The sequence below is a fragment of the Neomonachus schauinslandi genome, chromosome 3 (assembly GCF_002201575.2).
Source record: "Neomonachus schauinslandi chromosome 3, ASM220157v2, whole genome shotgun sequence".
Lineage (NCBI taxonomy): Eukaryota > Metazoa > Chordata > Mammalia > Carnivora > Phocidae > Neomonachus > Neomonachus schauinslandi.
In genome coordinates, this window is record NC_058405.1 from 12,426,243 (window position 1) to 12,444,881 (window position 18,639).

Genomic DNA, 18,639 nt, shown 5'->3' on the forward strand with positions numbered 1-18,639 from the left:
GGCTGAGGGGAAGAGAGAGGTACAGAGAGGCTGGTGCAGTGTTACTGTCTCTTGAGACAGGGTGGAGGAGTGAGGGAGGCTCCCAGGGCAGTTATTCCATTAAATACACAAATGCCAAGGAGTGTCAGGTGAGAAATGTCTGGCCTCCAAGTCCAGCCCATCCCAGAAATTCTAGGGATTTGCCGATCTGATCTACTCAGGATCGGTAGAGCTTGTCTCTTGTATCCCCTCAGTTTTTGTCCTTCATTCATGCTTCTCCATCTTGAGTAACTTGCCCCTTCACACCACGCCGAGAAGATAAAAAACGCAGGCTCTGCGAGTGCAGGGCTGTTTGCCCAGTGCCTGTGGCTACCACAGTAGTCTGTACTTAGCGGTGGTGAGTAAACAATGACCGAATGAAGGATTTGGTACACAGGTGGAAGAAATAGCATTTGCCTCACAGCTACTAAAAGTCACCTGCACCCCACGCCCAGAGTTCCTGATTCAGTAGATCAGGGATGGGGACTGGGAATTTGCATTTGTCACAAGTTCCAGGTGATGCTGACGCTGCATCTCCGGACCCCACTTTGAGAATCACTAGCCCAGAACAAGAGTGGCTTTACAGTGGCTCAGGATTCCAGGCTTCACGAGCTCAACAGAAATAACACCCCACAGAGACAACTGTGGTCAAAACCAGCTATCACAAGCTTCACCTTTCCACCTGTGGCTTCTCTGGTGGCAGGCTAACAACTATGAACAACACGCTTCTGACTCTCGCCGGGCGAGCGTTCTCCTCTCAGTCTAGGCTGCATTGCTCTCCTTGATGCAGTCCCTTTACCTGCAGCCCCCAGGCCTCCAGGTAACCTCATTGGCTGCCCCGTGTGTATCCATTAAGCCATCACCTGAAGAGGTTTCTCCTCCGCCAGCCCTGGGAAGAAAGCCCGAGAAGGGTGGTGTCCAGCTGCCTCTGGGGAAGCTGCCTGGCTAGAGGGCTTCTCCCCGCACACCAGTCTTCCAGCGAGCGTGTGGGGGGCGAGGGGGCATTGCTAAGATCCAGAAGGCCACAGAGGCAGAGGGATGCGTGAACAAGATGCGGTGTGCACACAGCCGGGTGTCAATCCGCCTCCGAGGGGCAGGACGTTCTGACGTCTGCGCCAACGTGGATGGATCTTGCAGACATTAGAACAGGAGAAAGGAGCACTGCGTGATTGCACCCATCTGAGGTCCTGGAGCCCTAAAATTCGTGGAGACACTGTAGGATGGTGGTGGCCGGGGGGCCAGGGGAGGGAGAACAGAGAGGAAGTGTTCCCTGGGCACAGAGGTGTGGCGGCTGCACGGCGATGGGAAGGCACCCAGTGCCATTCACTGTACACTTAGCAGTGACAGTGTACGTTTTACGTGTACTTGACCATGATTTTAAAAAATAGAAACTCCCTCCATTTTCCATTGTCATGTTCCCTCTCAGTATTTGCAAAGCGCAACCCCTCGAGTCAGGGGAACAGAAGAATGATCAGGAGATAATGACTGTATTATTATTTTTGTTCTCGTTATTCGTAAAGCAAGGTGAGGTAGAGTCTTCCAGAAACGCTCTGGCTGGTTCACACCCTAGGGAAGGCCCCCCCACGCACGCGCGGGCACACATACAGCTGACCAGCTTCCACCCAGTTTCGCTTCCTCAGCACAGAAGTGATGCTTTCCCAGCCCAGTGGTTTCCAACGTGGGGTCCCTGGAGCTGCTGCAGCATCGCCTTAGAACCGGTTAGAAATGCAGATTCTCGGGCCCCGCCCTGACCTGCCGAGCCAGCAAATCTGGGGGGAGGCCGGGGAACCTGCATTTTAACAACCCCCTCCCTCCCACCACCACCAGCGGCCAGGTGGGCGCTCACGTTGGGGTGTCTCTAGCCCAGGTCCCTGGCCGCTGTTCCTGCCCCCGGCGCTGTGCCCGCCCCCAAGGGCCTGGGGCGGGACGGGGGAGTCCCCGGGCTGACCCCAGACGGCTGTCCCCCAGCTGGGGCTCAAGGGGCACTCACCTCTGCTCCCTGCTGGGCCCCCGCCTCCGAGGGTGGAGCCGGGCCGCCCCGCCTGCACACCTCCAGCTGCACAGGTGGCTGGGCAGGGCCTGGAAACAAAATTATAAGAGCAACACCTTAAAAAAAAAAAGTCCCCTCTCCTGGACTCCCCGCTCGCCAGTCGCCGGGAGCCCTCGGAGCCGCCACCATGGGTAGGTCGCGCGGCCGGGCTGGCGCGGGGTCGCCGGGGAGCAGGGGGGTAGGGGGGCGGGGACCGCGCGCTGGGGTCCCTGCCAAGGGCGCGCCGCGGGGCTCGACCGGGCTGCGACGCTGGTCCCCGCTGTCCCTGGCGGCCCGCGGACTTGCGCGCGGAGCCGGAAGGGCTGGAGCCGCGGACAGGCGCACGTCGCCGGGACGGGAAGCGACCAGGAGTCAGGAGAACGGGGTCCCGCGGGCTCCGGGGAAGTCACCGGCTCCGATCTCGGTCTCCGCTGGGGGGGCGGAGAGCCCGACGCGGCCAGACTGAGAGGTGGCAGGAATCAATGGCGTCAACTTGACCTGGCCTCCTGTTGGGAATCCTCGGTCCTCGTGTTCCCAGCCTGTGGGCTGGGAGTGGGCTTGAAACTGGCCGGGGTCGCACACGTGATGGCAGGGCCCCAAAACCTCCATCATCTGGTGGGCGCTCAGTGGCTGCCTTGGCACCTCCCTTGCCGGTGGCCTGGCCAGGTGACCCCGCAGCTCCGGTGGGAGCCCTGCCTGGCCCCCAGGAATTGGAGGCCCTCGGTGGCCCTTATCACCCTGCCACTGTCCTCAAGCTTCAAGACAAGGCACCCAAGGAGAGTAGCTGGTCCTCCACGGCATGGAGCGTCCGCAGAACCTCTAGGAAAGAACTTAATCCTGCCTGCTTCAGAATAGACCACGGGGGAGCGAATGCAGAAGCAGAGAGCAGAGCCCATCATCCCAGCCCTCTTTTCCCTTAAAGATGGGGAAGGCAAGTCAAGTGCCTCCCCCAAAGTCACGCCCTGGAGGAGCCAGGCAGGCACAAGATGGCCCCATGGCGGAGAGAACCAGGTCTGACTTTGGCCTGCTTGCACTTCTGTTCCCGGCTACCCTGTACTACCTCTAGGATTTTGCGTCAGTAAATTAAACTCTTTGGGCTTCGACTTCCTCAGCCGTTAGAGAAGTATCCGTACCAGCCTCCGTGGTTGTGTCAGGGTGTGTACGCGTGTAGAACCTGGTGTGCCCCACTGTGACAACCTTGAATGTCTCACTGTACTGCGATACGTCATGGTTCACACTCGGGACTTCTAGCTGTGGCCCCCTGTGCCTTTTCCAGAAAGATGCAACAGCCTCCCTCGGAGATGGAAGTTGTCAGCAGTGTGTGCTTTACAGGCAGGCAAACTCCTGGGCTGGAGTTCTGCATCCTTACCTCACACATCATTTGCTTGTCACTCCGTGTGACTTCTCTGGGAGGGGCTCGGAGTATTTATTTGATCTTTAGATACTAAATACCTGAGGAGCATCTGTGCTAGGTTTGGACTTTCCTAAAGTATTTCCAATCAGGCTAGCTGTCAACAGCCTGATTATTGATGAGTGAACACAGTTTCTGAAGTGTAGTCCTAAATGAATTGATTCTTTCCAGTTTGCAAATTGGTCCTTCAGTGGTTGCTTTTTTTTTTTTTTTTTTAGGATTTTATTTATTTATTTGTCAGAGAGAGAGAGCACAAGCAGGGAGAGCGGCAGGCAGAGCAGGCAGAGGGAGAAATAGGATCCCTGCTGAGCAAGGAGCCTGATGCGGGACTAGATCCCAGGCCCCTGGGATCATGACCTGAGCCAAAGGCAGACACTTAACCAACTGAGCCACCCAGGTGTCCCTTTTTTTTTTCAACTGAGATTGGCATAGCATGTGAGTAGCAATATATCCACAGACCAGTTTTATGTTACTTAAGTCCTACAGTTTCAATATCTAAGTTTAGGTAGAAAATAAAACAAATTATTTTTTAAAGAATTTTTTTTAAGGTTTTATTTATTTATTTGACAGAGAGAGGGACACAGCGATAGAGGGAACACAAGCAGAAGGAGTAGGAGAGGGAGAAGCAGGCTTCCTGCTGAGCAGGGAGCCCGATGCAGGGCTCGATCTCAGGACCCTGGGATCATGACCTGAGCCGAAGGCAGACCCTTAACAACTGAGCCACCCAGGTGCCCCTAAAAGGTTTTTTAAATAAAAGGTAGCAGTAACTTCTCCTCTTGAGAACAGAACAGATCTTTGGCACTCAGATGGTGCCAAAATTGCTTTGGATCCCCTCATGACTGAAGAAGGAACACGTGGGATGCTCAGTGAACATGTCAGGGGGGAAGGAAGCCAGGCAAGGGGTCTTAGAGACATGTTTGCTTTGAGCTGATTTTATCACATGTGAAGCTGGAACTAATTTTTCACACCGGGTTCTTTTGCTGGCCCTGGGAATGGGGAGCAGAAGTTGGGATGGAATAGGAAAGTGAGAGATGCAGTAAGAGTCAGAATTATACCATTTATTAGACTCAGTAACACAGCAACAAGAGTCCACAAGAATAAACTGAATGAAAAGTTGCTTTGGGCATTTCGATGCATAGCTAAACCTGGCTGCAGTGTCCAGTTAGAATCATGAACTGCAAACCCTTTGCTTTAAAGAGGGCTTGGCAAGCTTTTCCTGTAAAGGGCCAGATAGTAAATATTTCCAGCTTTGGGAGGTAGCATAGTCTCTGGCAACACTCAACTCTGCCCTTGTAGTGCAAAATATATAAACACATGGGCAGAACTGTGTTCCAATAAGACTTTATGTACGGGCATAGAAATTTGAATTCTATGTAATTTTCATGTGTCACGAAATAGTTTTTAAAAATTGTTCTTCAGTCATTGAAAAACATGGAAACCAGTCTTAGCTCATGAGCCATAGAAAAGCAGGTGGTGAGCTGGACTTGGCTCGTGAACCATCGTTCGCCTAGTCTTGCTTTAAAGTCTGGGTGTGCTTATCAGAGTCAGGGATGGAGAGGACGCTGCCTTCCCAAGAGCTGTCTTGTGGAATTAGGTTTCCGAATGGCAGAGAACCTCTCAGGTGAGGCTTTTGTGGGGCTAGGGATGCTTTTGCTGAAGATTTCAAATATCCACTCTTTCTCCCTTCACCCCATTTCCCTCCCTTACCCAGAGCTGAGCAAGAGTCTGCACTAAAGTTGCTGCTCTTGGAAATTACTTCCCGTATTTCACTTTGAAAATGAAGTATGAAGAGGCTTCAGGTTCTATGAAACGAGCTCCTGCCTCCTTCTGCCAGAGCCTCCAGGCTGTTTTGAGGAATTCATTCACTTAATGAAGGATAGTTGATTATATTCCTGTCCCCCCACCTCTCAGCCTCCTGCTGGCCTTGTGGGATTCTGATGGGTTTTTCCAGTCAGCTTCCTGCTTGAGCATAAAATGATGGGCTGGTTTTGAAGATGCCACAAACCTGGTCGCTTAAAAGTTCTTCCACCTTCTTGCTTCTTTCTAGAAGTTCTTGGGTAAACCAAAGACTGGCGCTGAAGTCCCAGGGGAGCTAGCAACCTGCTATAGGCTGTAAGTGTATAACTAGAAGCTGGAGCCGCTCAGAAGGGGGCCTTGGGCAGCTGACCCTTGGGGGAATCGTGGGCCCCTCAGACAGCAGGAGGAGAGAACTTCTGACCCGGGGATCTTTCAGGCTGACATGTCTGTAGGTCAGTGGTCTTCAGTCTTTAGTGTACATCAGGATCACCAAAGTGAGGGCTAATTCCAACACAGTGCTGGGCCCCACCCCTCGAGTCTCTGCTTCAGTGGGTCTGGGGCAGCACTCAAGGATCAGCATCTACACAAGTTCCCAGGTCCTGCTGCTGCTGGTCCCAAGACGCCACGTGGAGAACCACTGCTGTGAATGACTCTGAATGACAAGCTCTGTTTTTCTCAACCTGCACCCATGCCCAAATATTGCTGCTGTGCCCCCCCCAGATGAGATCGTGGCAGTAAGATCTAGTGCAACCTGGCCCCTGGCTGGTCCGTGATGATCAACTTTGCAGTAAATTAGTAGCTAGAATTTGAAAATTAGCTTGTGCAGGCTAAGAATGTAGGGTAGGAAAGAGCAGGAGTGATGAACCCATGTGGTCCAGCTATGGCGGCGGGGGGGGGGGGGGGGGGGGGTAAGCCTAAATCACTGATTGACACAGGTATTTATTTACCATCCATCTTGAAGAAACTCATATCCTCAGGGAGCAGGACCACAAACCCATAAACAACACTTTTCCACACTGAGGGATAGTCGAGGTAAATAAAGTACCATTGGCTTTATGGTGTCTTGTCAAAGCTGGAGGATGTGCCGTCTTCATGCTGAATTTTTACCTCGTCCTTCACACCTGTACAAAATGTCCTGGGTGGAATTATTCCAGGTTTGATTTATTTGGATTTTTTTGATTAATACTTTTCCTGCTGCCCTTTGAGTTACTGAAGAACAGGGAGCACATGAGGAATCTCTCAGCTGGCTAGTTCACCAGTGAGAGGGACAGCAGTCTTTTCCAGGGTAGAGCTGCATACAACGGGGGGGTGGAGGGGGGGGGGTGGGGACAGACCACCCAGCCAGCCGCGCTCATACCTCTCCGGGCTATGGCAGGTCTCGGACACAACTGCATCTCGATCCTATCCCTGGCAGGAGAGTAAGTGGGTTGGTGTCCCAGGTGAGCTGATGAAGGATATAAAAACAAGGGTGGACTCTGAGGAACATTTCACATTCTTCCGTGATGATAGTAAAAGAATAAGAGCAGTGTTATCTGCAAACAAATGCGAACCACTGACTCAGAATCCTGGGGTTGCAACATAAAGAACCCAGGAACCTCTGTTTTGTAACTTCGTCTCTTGGTTTCAGAGCCCAGGAATGTATCACTGAGGAACCTGGACAGTGGGGTCATCTCATGGGGTTGCTGTGAAGGGGGCCGGGTCAGACAGGCCATGCGGTGCCTCTGCTTGCCGCCGAGCCTCAGAACAAGGGCAGCTACCCTCTGCAGGTGGCACAGAGTTAAAGGACAGTCTCAGCAGCTAGAAAGTGGCCCCAAAGGGAAGGGATAGCATCTTCTACAAACTTCCTGGAGAATGAGGAAGACCTAGTTCCTCTGAGCCTGGACACCAGCCAGGGCCCCCCACGGGGCTCCTGAAAGGAGTCTGTCACTGAAGAGGGTGTAGAGCCATCCAGTTGTTGTGTGGGGAGCGTGTGAAACTGAGCACGTACCCAAAGGAAACTTTGGTTCAAGAATCAGACTTAAGACTGGAAAATTCACAAAATGTACTCACATAAGAAGACCCATTGAAAAGCTCACAGACTAAGCATTTGAACTTCTACAGTCTGCCTCAAGAGGCAAGATTTTATTGTAAGCTCTATCAGGACATATTAGAAGGTACACTTGAGATGTTTTTGGAAGAACAAACCTTTTTTCCCAACACGTCAAAACACGTCAGCTCACGTGGTGTACGAGTTTCCTATGGTTGCTGTAACAAAAGTATCACAAACTGATCGTTTAAAACAGCAGAAATGTAGTCTCACAGTTCTGGAGGCTGGAAGTCCAAAATCAAGGTGTCTGCAAGGCCATGCACTTCCTGAAGGCTGTAGAAAATCTCCATCTCTTAGCTTTGGTGTTGCCAGCAGACCTTGGCATTCTTTGGCTTAGAGATGGGTCACTTCAGTCTCTGTCTTCATCATCAGGTGATCATTTCCCCCACCACGTGTCTTCACACCACCTCCTCTCTGTGCAGCTCTGTCTTCACATGGCTGTCTTCTCATAAGAACACTAGGCGTGTGGGGTTAGGGACCCACCCTTCTCCAACATGACCTCATCCCAACTCATTACATCTGCAAAGACCCCGTTTTCCAAGAAGGTCACAATCTGAGATTCTAGGAAGGACATGAGTTTTGGGGGCCACTATTCAACCCAGTACACGTGGTAATAGAAAATGTTCTTCTGAAAGATGTATGTCACTTATATATGACTTCAGGCAGGAAGTATTCTTAGTGTGTAAAGAGGACGCCACTGTGGCTTGCATCTTCAGCTGAGGTGCTACAGGTCATGACTAGTATCTTCCCCCAGAGAGACGGATGGATTTTTGGGTATAGGACTAGTCAGTTCTAAACAGCCATCTATTGGGGTGCCTGGGTGGCTCAGTCAGTTAAGTGTCTCTTAATTTCAGCTCCAGTTATGATCTCAGGGTCATGAGATTGAGCCCCACTTCGGGCTCCACATTCAGTGGGGAGTCTGCTTCCCTCTCTCTCTCTCTCCCTCTGCCCCTCCCCTCACTCCTCTCTCTCTCTCTAATAAATGAATAAATCTTTAAAATACACATATTTTACCATTCCAGAAATTTCTTAGAGATAGTCTTGTGATAGGAATAAAGCCATGTACAGCCTAAATATCAACTGGGGGGAAAAATGTGCTGTAGATCCTAACTTTACACTTACTGTGATCATAGGCATTTTTTTCCAGTCATGATCTAACATCTAAGAGCAAAAAAAAAAAACAAAAACAAAAAAACTTTGTGTCTAAAATTTAGGATCTCGAATTAATAAATAATAGAATTTAGGATCTCTAACTTAATGGCCTCCAAAACAAACCCCCAAAAGACCGGAAGGTTGGTTCCTTTCGATTTGGTGACACTTGTTTGCCTTTGACATCGTTCTCACCTATGACGACACAGTATTTCAGGGCTGATGCGATGGACTTGTTTCTGTTGCCTGTTCGGGGTGCACAGTTTGCTGCTGTTTCCCATGCTCCCCCCCCCCCCCCGCCCCGCCTTGCTTCCGTCTAGAGCCTGCTGGGGGCGGGGGTGTAGGTCTGACTTACCGCTAGCTTGCGAATAGATCCATTTACTGACTCTCAGCAGGAGAGCACTGAAAGCAAGACTCCCTCTAAGTTCAGAACAAAGGCTGTTCTTCCAGAAGAAAAGAACGCCCAGGTGTAGATAAAGGACGTCACTGGGGGAACAAGGGTCACCTTCCTGATACACAGGAAATGCTCTCAGCTGAGTGACCGACCCTGCCCATACCTGAGGCAGAACTTAGGCTTGGCCCTGGGCCCATTCTGTTTTGCATAAGAGCTTACTACATATTAACTCTGCGGCACCCTCTGGCCTAGCCCACTTTCCCTGCAATTGAGAAGTAAACAATCTCTGAGCATATCCAAAGGCAGGTGGCTCCTGGGACCTGGAGGGATCATTTCTTACTGAAGGAGAATGGGAATGGCCCTCAGCGATGCATGTCTGTAATTCTGGAAACAAGATGCTAAAAGTCACGGGTTATTTATAAACCCATCAGAGGTGGCCACTCTGGGCCTCTGAAGCCTCGGATTTTAGACAGTCCCGTGTAGAAATCTTTTTTAAAAGATAGGAGGCTGGGCGCCTGGATGGCTCAGTTGGTTAAGCGACTGCCTTCGGCTCGGGTCATGATCCCGGGGTCCTGGGATCGGGTCCCGCGTCGGGCTCCCGGCTCGGCGGGGAGCCCGCCTCTCCCTCTGATTCTCTCCTCTCTCATGCTGTTTCTCGCTCGCTCTCTGATAAATAAATAAAAACTTTAAAAAAAAAAAAAAAAAAAAAAAAAAAAATAAAAGATAGGAGGCTATCTGTAACCTACAGCAATGGGCCGGGCACCACAAATGCTCTCTGACTATCATGGGTTTAATTGTGTCCCCCTCCCAAATTCATAAGCTGAAGTCCTAACCCCTGGAACCTCGGAATGTGACCTTATTTGGAGATAGGGCCTTCACAGATGTAATTCGTTCAGATGAGGTCATGCTGGAGTAGGGGGGCCCCCAGTCCAATACGACCAGTGTCCTTATACCAAGGGGACATTTGGACGCAGGCGCACACGCAGGGAGAAGACTGTGTGAGGATGGAAACAGAGGTCTGGGTAATGCTATCAAGAGCCAGAGAACGGCTAGGGTGGCCAGTAACCCCCAGAAGCTGGGGAGTGGCTGGAACAGATTCTCCCTCGCAGCCTCAGAAGGAGCCCTCCCGGCTGACACATTGGTCTTGGCCCCCGGCCTCCTGACCTTGGGAGGATACATCTCCGTCGTTTAAAGCTACTCTGTACCGTAAGCTAGCGCCCAGACCCAGGGCTGCCTCCCTCAGTCCTGACCGCGGGGTCCCCAGGCTGAGGGAGGAGGTGTCGGAGGCCTGGCCGCTGGCTGGTTAAAGATACGAGGCTGGGTGTCACTCACTCAGCGAAGGCAGACCGGCCGGGGGAGCCACCTCCCAGCGGTCCTGGTCCCACAACAAGGGGGTGACACAGTTGTGATCCAGATACAGCTAAGTGATTTTATACTCTGTGTCTGTCTGCTCAGCAGCTGGGCTCACGCCTCTGGCCGGTGTGGCCTATATGGATACGGGGTCACCAGCGCCCCCAGAATGATCTGGTCCCCGCGGTGGCACAATGCCAAAGTCATTTAATAAGACCTACACGGTCCCATTAGCCCTGGTTTCCCTGTGTTGTTAAAGTAGCTTCATGCAATTAGGGTTCAGTTGACGTTCCTAGTTCTCAAAGGACCGATAACTCATTTGCTTTCCGCAGGGGTAACTTGGTTAAACCCCTTGACATTCTGAAAACCTTACACAGTGTGTTCTGGTGATGGAGCTGTTTGCTGGTGGGTCAGTGGAAAAGTAGACTGTCCCTTAGTGGGGAAGACAGTATTTGTGGAAAAGTGGCTATTTCTATTAAAAAAAAACAACAGCAAAACACCCAATAGAAGGATGGGCAGAGCACTGGCCACAGACACGCAGGAGGTACCCGGCGTGAGGGCCCGTGGGGCTGGAATGTGGCCCATGCCTCGTTGCCAAGAAGGGCGTCCAGCCAGGGACACCTTTTCTTGTCGGACGCACGCCCCTGTCCGCCGGTCAAGCCATACCTCCCGGGGCAGCATCCGGCTTAAATGATCACAGTCCTCCACGCGCAGAGAAGGGCCATACAGGCCAGCAGGGGCCCTGAGGGTGGGAAACGTGGCGACAGAGCCAAGTAAGAAAAATAACGATCAGGTCGGCCAAGAAACAGCCTCAAGACGGACCACTCCAGAAACAGGGGCCTGGATGACAGGTGCAACACGTGTCCCAAAGCTGACCTGACGACTGTCCAGGACCAGCCCATTTAAGGAAAGAAGAGTGCTCCTCACTTCCTAATCAAAGCTAATCGGTTTTTGGAAAAAACCAATCAAACCAAGTGTGCCACACAAGGCACTCAGCCCCTGCCTGTCCCCCCCCCCCCCCATGCCTCCTGTCACCTCACCTCAGGTCAACCACAGTTAGCTGGGTGCGTATCCTGCTGGGCTCTTTTTGAGGTGGCGCACACTCGATTTCCTCGCCGAAAAGCGGGGAGGGATTCTATGCTATGTGAGGCTCTGTGACATTGGCTCAGAAGTCAGAAGAATGGCCCTCTGTCAGGGCAGTTATAAAAAGACTAAAGAAATCTAAAAGGGGGCGCCTGGGTGGCTCAGTCAGTTAAGCGTCCACCTTTGGCTCAGGTCATGGGATCGAGTCCTGCATTGGGCTCCCTGCTCAGTGGGGCATCTGCTTCTCCCTCTCCCTCTACCCCTCCCCCTGCTCTCTCTCTCACTCGCTCACTCTCTCTCAAATAAATAAATAAAATCTTAAAAAGAGAGAGAGAAATATAAAAGGAGGAGAGAGTATCTGGGAGGCCAAGGGGAGGGGTGAAGTGCTAAATCCTAATGGTGCTGGGATGCTCTGAAGGAGCCTGTTGCCGAGAGAGAATTAGGAGTCGTGGGGCTTGACCGCTGGGGTGGAGGAAGATGGAAGTCAGATCCTGGAGGGCTTATTACGCTGTGCTGAGCAGGAGGTCTGACCTTACAGGTAGCAGAGAGCCAGGCAGGTTCGCGAGCCATCCTGAATGGCTCCATCTGGGGAAGCTCGGGTCCGCTGCGGTGAATGGGAGACGGGAAAGGTGGAGACAAGGCATCTGCTTGTCTCGGTCATCCCGGTGCACAATGAACGGAGTCAGAGTCATATCACTTAGGAGCCACCTAAGCGGAGCCACCACTTAGGGTGCACACCTTCACACCAGACCCTTTCCTTGACTGCTCCCCTGCATCGCTCTGGAGCGACAAGGGGCTCCCAGACTGTAGAGCATCAGCACTAGGCGGGCTTGATCACATGCAGACGGCCGGGCCTTCCACGGGGAGTTTCTGATTCGGTGATGGACCTGAGAGGGCACATTTCTGACGGTTCCCAGGAGCTGCTGCTGCTGGGCCAGAGACCACACTTTGAGAACCACTGCAGTGGGGAATTAAACACGATCGTGAAACCCCTACAACCTCATGCATGCAGCACGCTGGAGTGCTGCCCATTCAAAAAGTAGCTTAATTGAAAATGAGTGCTTGCCCCCGTGGCTTGTGTTTAAGAAGATTGGCTTTCTTCTGTCCACAACTTGCTAATCCCCGTGGCCTAATTTCCCAGGACGATGTCATAAGGACCTTCTTGTTTTGAGTGTGAGCAACCCTAGAGGGGACTGCCTCTACTTTGAGAGCCCCTCTCAGCCCTGCCAGGGATCCCCCATCACAAATTCTTGCCCATATTTTCATCTTAAATCAGCCCGTTCCATACATCCGTCTGCACTCCCCAGCCGTCTTCATGGAATGCAGCGAAGAGCAAAGTTCATTTCATTCCTGCAGATCTGATCTTACTAACCAACTTGCAAAGATGGTGTCAGCATCTCTAGGTGAAGGAATGGCGGGCCAGAGGTTAAGTGCTTTGAATCTTTAAAGCCACATGATTAGGAAGGGTGTCCCAAGCAAAGGCTCAACCTCCTGCTCTCCACGGCCCATGCCCTCCCACCTAAAAGAATCCAGGGTTGATCAACTTAACTCATTTTCCTCCTGATTTATGAAACCATTTTCAGACCGCCTCATTCCTTGTAGCGGCCCGGGGAGGCATCATCGGCACTTTACAGGTGGCTCATGGAGAGTAACCTGCAGAAGTTAGCAGAGCAAGTAAAGATTCTGCCAGATCCCATTTAACAGGCATGGGATTGGACTCCTGAACCCACAGGTAGAAAATGTAGCTAAGGGAAAAAATTATTTAAAAAAGAGCACTTGGCGAGCAAATTAAAGTTGCTGGAGGTTTGAGTCTTAGTTGATGTGAACAGTGAGTGAGCGATAAAGACCTACATGTACAGAGCTTGAGGCAAATCCTTGTTTACTTCCTATGGCCCTTCTTGCACACTACCACAAACTTAGGGACTTAAAATGACACAAATTTATTATCTCGCGGTTCTGGAGGTCAAAAGTCTGCATGGGTCTCACTGAGCTAAAATCCAGGTGTTGGCAGGGCTGTGTTCCTTCTGGAGGCTGTAGGAGACAATCTGGTTCCATGTCTTTTCCAGCTTCGGGAGGCTGCCATTCCTTGGCTCATGTTGGCCTCCTAGAAATCACCATCACTCCAACCTCTGTTTCCTTCTTCACATCTCCTCCTTTGACTCTTTTAAGGACCCATGTGATTACACTGGGGCCACCACGTAGTCCAGGATAAACTCCCCATCTCACGGTCTTTAACTTAATCACATCTGCAGAGTCCCCTGGCCATGGAAGGTAACACATCCAGAAGTTCCAGGTGTTAGGACGCGGACATCTTGGAGACCACTGTTTCTGCCTGCCATGCCATACAGTCCTAAATGCAAAACATAGCTCACTCCCTCAATTTCACTCTTGGTGATGATGGGGAGGAGTTTCCTCTCTGCCTAAAGGTAAGAGCTGCTCAGACAGCAGCAGATTCTTCATTCCTTCCAACTTCCCAAGTCCAAGTCCTAGAAATGCACTCTTCACGCCCATCATGATGCTGAGAGAATTCTTAATTTCTAGGTCATGAACCATTACAGTTAGAATTTCCACCCCTAAATGGTTCAAAATATGGAATATGCTTTGTTAGATAGTAGGAAATACCTTAATGAAGAGATTTCATTAAGTAGTGGGAAATTATTAATAGACTGTCTTTCTTGGTTTTGCCTGCTCTCCCTCCAAGTCAGTAATCACAGAAATGTATAATGTATGCTTACTTTATTAAATTCTTTAGCCAAAAGAAAGACAAAAGGGCCTGCTAGGCCTAGAGTAACAACAGGAGCCAAGGTTGACTCTGTACCCAACACTGGCACGCCTGATTCTGAGCTGCTTTATTTACTCTGATCAGTAGTTATATCCAAGTGACCCATGGCTGGTGCTAGGACCGAGGACCACTCAACTGTGCTGATTAGATTTACTGTCAGGATACGGACGTATAAGGCTCAACATGCACGCCCCTTGAGCTTTCTCAGAGAGCGATCCTGTTGACACAGATGTGAGATAAGAAATGCTGACTGCAATATGCATCCACCAAATAGCTCTGAATTCTGCAGCAGAAGAGGTTAGCAACCTCTGCCCCGCCATAATCAAAGTTGCTCTTTGGAATGCGCACCTTTCTGAAAATAACAAGCTTCCTGGGTGATGGCCGGGTACTAAATCTCGGATTTTCTCCTGGGTGAGCGTAGGGATTTCATTTTCCATTACGTAGTTCTGAGTGTGATGGTTGTTGTAACAAGACCGAAGCTCTCTTTTCTATAACCGTTTATGTTTGAAGTAAACAAAATCTTTACCATTATTATTTGGCAAACAATAGGTGCTAAACAGTATTTTTTTTTAAAAAAATGATAGGTGTGGGGCACCTGGGTGGCTCCGTCGGTTAAATGACCTACTCTTGGTTTCGGCTCGGGTCATGATCTCTGGGTCCTGGGATTGAGCCCCACATCGGACTCTGTGCTCAGTGGGGAGTTGGCTTGAGGATTCTCTCCCTCTGCCCCTCCCCTCACTATCACTCTCTCTTTCTCTCTCTCTCAAATAAATAAATAAATCTTTAAAAAATATTATAGGTGCTACCCTGGCCGGATGAAATCTTTTCTGAGAAACCACGTGGAAGGAACAGTTGCAGTGAAGCTCTGGGCTGTCTCTGTTGGGTTTGGGTCTTTGGCCCGCCCTCCTGCTTTTCTGCCACGGCCAATGGCAAGGACCGGTCTGAACCCAGTGCAGGCGGTGCTCAGCTTGCTTTGTCTGGTCTTTGGGAGACAGTGGTGAGACCACATTATCTGAAGCGAAAGCTGGCAGCGCATCATGCGGCCCTGCTGTTTCCTCTAGAAGACAGGGCATCTCTGCAGTGAAACGGGCTGCAGATATCACCCCCAGGCTCGTTTGGGGGCAGTTCTTCAGAAGTAGGTGTTCCTGGCTGGGTCTTTTATTCCACTGGAGAGTAGCAGGCCCCAGTCTGCCGATGAAAGCTGGCTTGTGAGCTGCACCGGGCATGGGCCCATCTGGACACAGAAGGCACCCTCAGGGTAGGAGTGGTTATTCACACACACACACACACACACACACAATTTAGAAAAGGCTGGGGGAGGGGTGCAGGAAGTCACAAATGTCAGTGCAGCTGCCCAGAGTAGTGGCCATCACAGGAAGTGGTTCAAAACTGACCAAAACCAGGAAGGAGAGTTGTGTGAGGAGGGCCTACTTCAGAGGAGCCGCGACTGTCCCTTGGATGCAGCAGTTTGAGGGGACCCTTGGGGAAGGAGGCAGGGAAAGGAATACCCTGACCCTCTGGTGTCCCACCAGGGCTCCCCACTGGCCAAACTCGGTGGGGGGGATCGGGAGGACAGGGAGACAGTGAGGAGATGCACGCGGGGCAGCCTCATGGGCAGAAGGAGGCTAGAGCCAGGATCCGAACGTTGGACTCGACGACGGATACGACCCGTCCTTTGGAATACTTGTTCGTTCAACGAACCTTTCGTTTCCACCCTGTGAAAAGCCCCGTGTGAGGTGCTGAGGACTCTGAGGTAGCGGCTTCTTCCCTGAGTGAGGCACCAGGCCTGGGCTGGGGCCTTCGCCCTCGGAACTGTTACAACAGTCCTGTGAGGGGCACGGCGTTGTCCCCCTCTGACAGGTGGGCTGTCCGGAGGGAAGCTGGGCCCACCCCTGGCCACAGCCGGAAAGCAACACGTCTGCCCCCAGGCCCACATGCTTCACCTGTTGCCTCTCAGAGCAGCCCCTTCCCACAAGGAAGTCTGACTGGGGAGAAAACCAGGCTATTCATGTGGAGGAATCTCCTTCCAGAACTTTATAGATGGCAAGAGTGGGGCCTGGAGCCCCGGGAGGCCAGGACAGGTTATTTCCCACCGTAGGACAAGGACTGAAATAGCACCATTGCTCTGGAGAGGGCAAAAGTGAGTGTGTGGTGTGAGGCCGGGGGCCATGCTGAGCTGGGGAAGTGCCCATGCCCACAGCACAGCGTGACCAGAATCAGGAAGCGAGGCCCTGGCCCACGAGGGGGCTGGCTGGGGCCTCGACCACCACAGGGGTCTGGGCCAAGCGCTGAGTTCCTCAGGCACACTTGCGGTTTTGTTTCATGTGGGCTGGGGCTCAGGGCCAGCACATAATGAGAATATGAGGTGACAGGCCAGCTTCTGTGTTTGCTCCCTGCTCTGGACGGCGGGCACAGAGTGTCTCTGCAGTGCTCGGGGGCCGGGGAAGTAATAAAACCTACTTACAGAGATCAGTCAGGCAACTGGACATCACAGCCTGTGGGTGGTTCTCGGGGGCAGGGGGCCCCTGAACCAGCGGGGACATCACTGTGAGAAATGCAGACTCAAGGGGCCACCCTGAGAGGCAGCAGCTATGGGTGTGGGGTTCGGCAACCTGCTCTCTCAAGCCCTCCAGTGATTCTGAGGCACACTGAAGCTTGAGGACCATTCTCTGGGGTCACTGATTCATAATAGAGGCAGGGAGTGCTCAAGGGTTCCCCCAAAATAAAGGACTCTAAGATCTGGTCAGTGGGGGGTGGGCGCAGCATGTGACAGGCACTGGTAACTACAGGGCAGCCCTTTGGGGCAGGGAGCTGTGCCTCGAGACAGGGTATGGGTCAGCTCTTGTCAAAATTCAGGCGAAACCAGAGCAGGGGCTGGGCCGGGGGGCATGAAGAGTATGCCTAGGATCCAGAAGGTCGAGTCAACGGCCCTTGGTTTGCATTGGCTCACGTGGATGCTCACCTTTTTTCTTCTTGCTCTTCTAATTCCCTCTTCTGACCATAAGGCCCTGCTCTGCGGTAGGTACTGGAAAAGATGTTGGGGATGGGGAGATGCATACTCCTAGAGGGGAGGCAAAAATACGGAGCATTGCACTCCGGGAGCTCAGGGAGGCAGACAGGGCTCTGGGAAGGTCATGCCGTGGCAAGGTTGACAACGGTGTAGGAAGGGGCTGGGGCATTCCTGACACAGGAGTTACGTACGGTCGCGTGCATTAAGGACTCCAGATGGGCGCCCAGAATAGCTGGGAATCGCGGGAGCCCTCTGTGCGTGGGGAAGGGGCTGGAAGGAAGGCCGTCACAGGTAAGGGGAAAGGTGGGTGAATCCTGTGGTAGGCATCCTGCAGCATTTCATATTTCCCTCACCGAATCCTCACCAAACACCACTGACCTCGTGAGATCGTAAAGGGCATGCAAAAATGTTTGGATTTCCTCCTGTGGGCAATGAGCAGCCTTTGAAGTGTTTTAAGGAGGAAATGGTTTTGCCACCATTCTCGGAGCCTCTGACTCTCAATTCTGACCGCAGTGAGAATGGCCTGAGGAGCTAATTAAAAGAAAATCTGATGCCAGGCCCCACTCACCAGAGTGGGCTAAAAGTTTCTGGACAGCACATCTGTCTGCCCTGAGAAGGCAGAGGGTCTGAGTGTGGGCTCAGCAAAAAGTATTTTAATTACTTGACTTTAATAGTGGCGTTTTGGTTTTCTTTCAGGAATGTCCAAGTCATGGGTGAGTATCCTTTTTTCTTCTCTACATAGCTTCATTTCGCAAACTTCAGGCTGTTCTGCTCCTAAACGTTCACAGCTGTGCTTCCTTCACTTACCAGATGTCTGTCATACACGTCAATCAGTGCAGGGACAGTCCTGAGCTTCTGTGGGAAATTTTTTCTCTTGAGGAAATGCTAGTGTCCAGCCCTTCTCGAACAAACGAGAAAACTGGATGCTTTATTTCATTGTTGTCTCTGTGTGGCGTGTAAGGGAATAAAAAACTTTGAACTCTAGATTCCATGTCTGGATAGTCAGTGACAAGTTACTAAATATACACCAGCTACTTTTCATGCCATTAACATTCATTTGTGAACGTGGGCCAGCGAGGAGCATGTTTCACTCCTACACTGTTTCCTTTTGTCAGAATTGCTTTGGCTATCCCTTGAGCATCTTCTTCATCGTGGTCAATGAATTCTGTGAAAGATTTTCCTACTATGGAATGAGAGGTAATGATTTTCACCCTCCTCCCCTTGAGTGAAGAGCCTGAGTTACCACAGCTCCTAACTTTGTCTCCCTTCCCTCCCCCCCTTGCCCCCTGCAAAAAGCACTCCTGATTCTGTACTTCAGCCGGTTCATTGGATGGGACGATAATCTGTCCACGGCCATCTACCACACGTTTGTGGCTCTCTGCTACCTGACGCCAATTCTGGGCGCATTGATTGCTGACTCCTGGCTGGGAAAGTTCAAGTGAGTGTTTACAGCTTCCTTGTGAAGAAATAAGCCCAAAAGTAATGATAAGCTTTGTGGTTTGGAATGATGGACGGTGGGAACAAGGAATC

General features: G+C 51.5%; 1 protein-coding gene across 2 annotated transcripts in view; it reads left to right on the forward strand.

Annotated features, from left to right (window-relative positions):
• Window positions 1-1,979: 1,979 nt before the first annotated feature.
• The window catches only part of SLC15A1 (solute carrier family 15 member 1), a 51,167-nt gene continuing 34,507 nt past the window's right edge, over window positions 1,980-18,639 (forward strand). Inside the window, exons 1-4 of one of the 2 annotated variants that reach the window (XM_021695930.1) lie at window positions 1,980-2,199; window positions 17,806-17,822; window positions 18,225-18,306; window positions 18,406-18,547. In XM_021695930.1, coding sequence (XP_021551605.1) covers window positions 2,196-2,199; window positions 17,806-17,822; window positions 18,225-18,306; window positions 18,406-18,547 — 245 coding nt within the window. In that variant the 5' untranslated portion in view covers window positions 1,980-2,195. Of the gene's footprint in view, window positions 2,200-17,805; window positions 17,823-18,151; window positions 18,307-18,405; window positions 18,548-18,639 lie in introns of those variants that run through there. The other variant, XM_021695929.1, reaches the window with a different exon arrangement.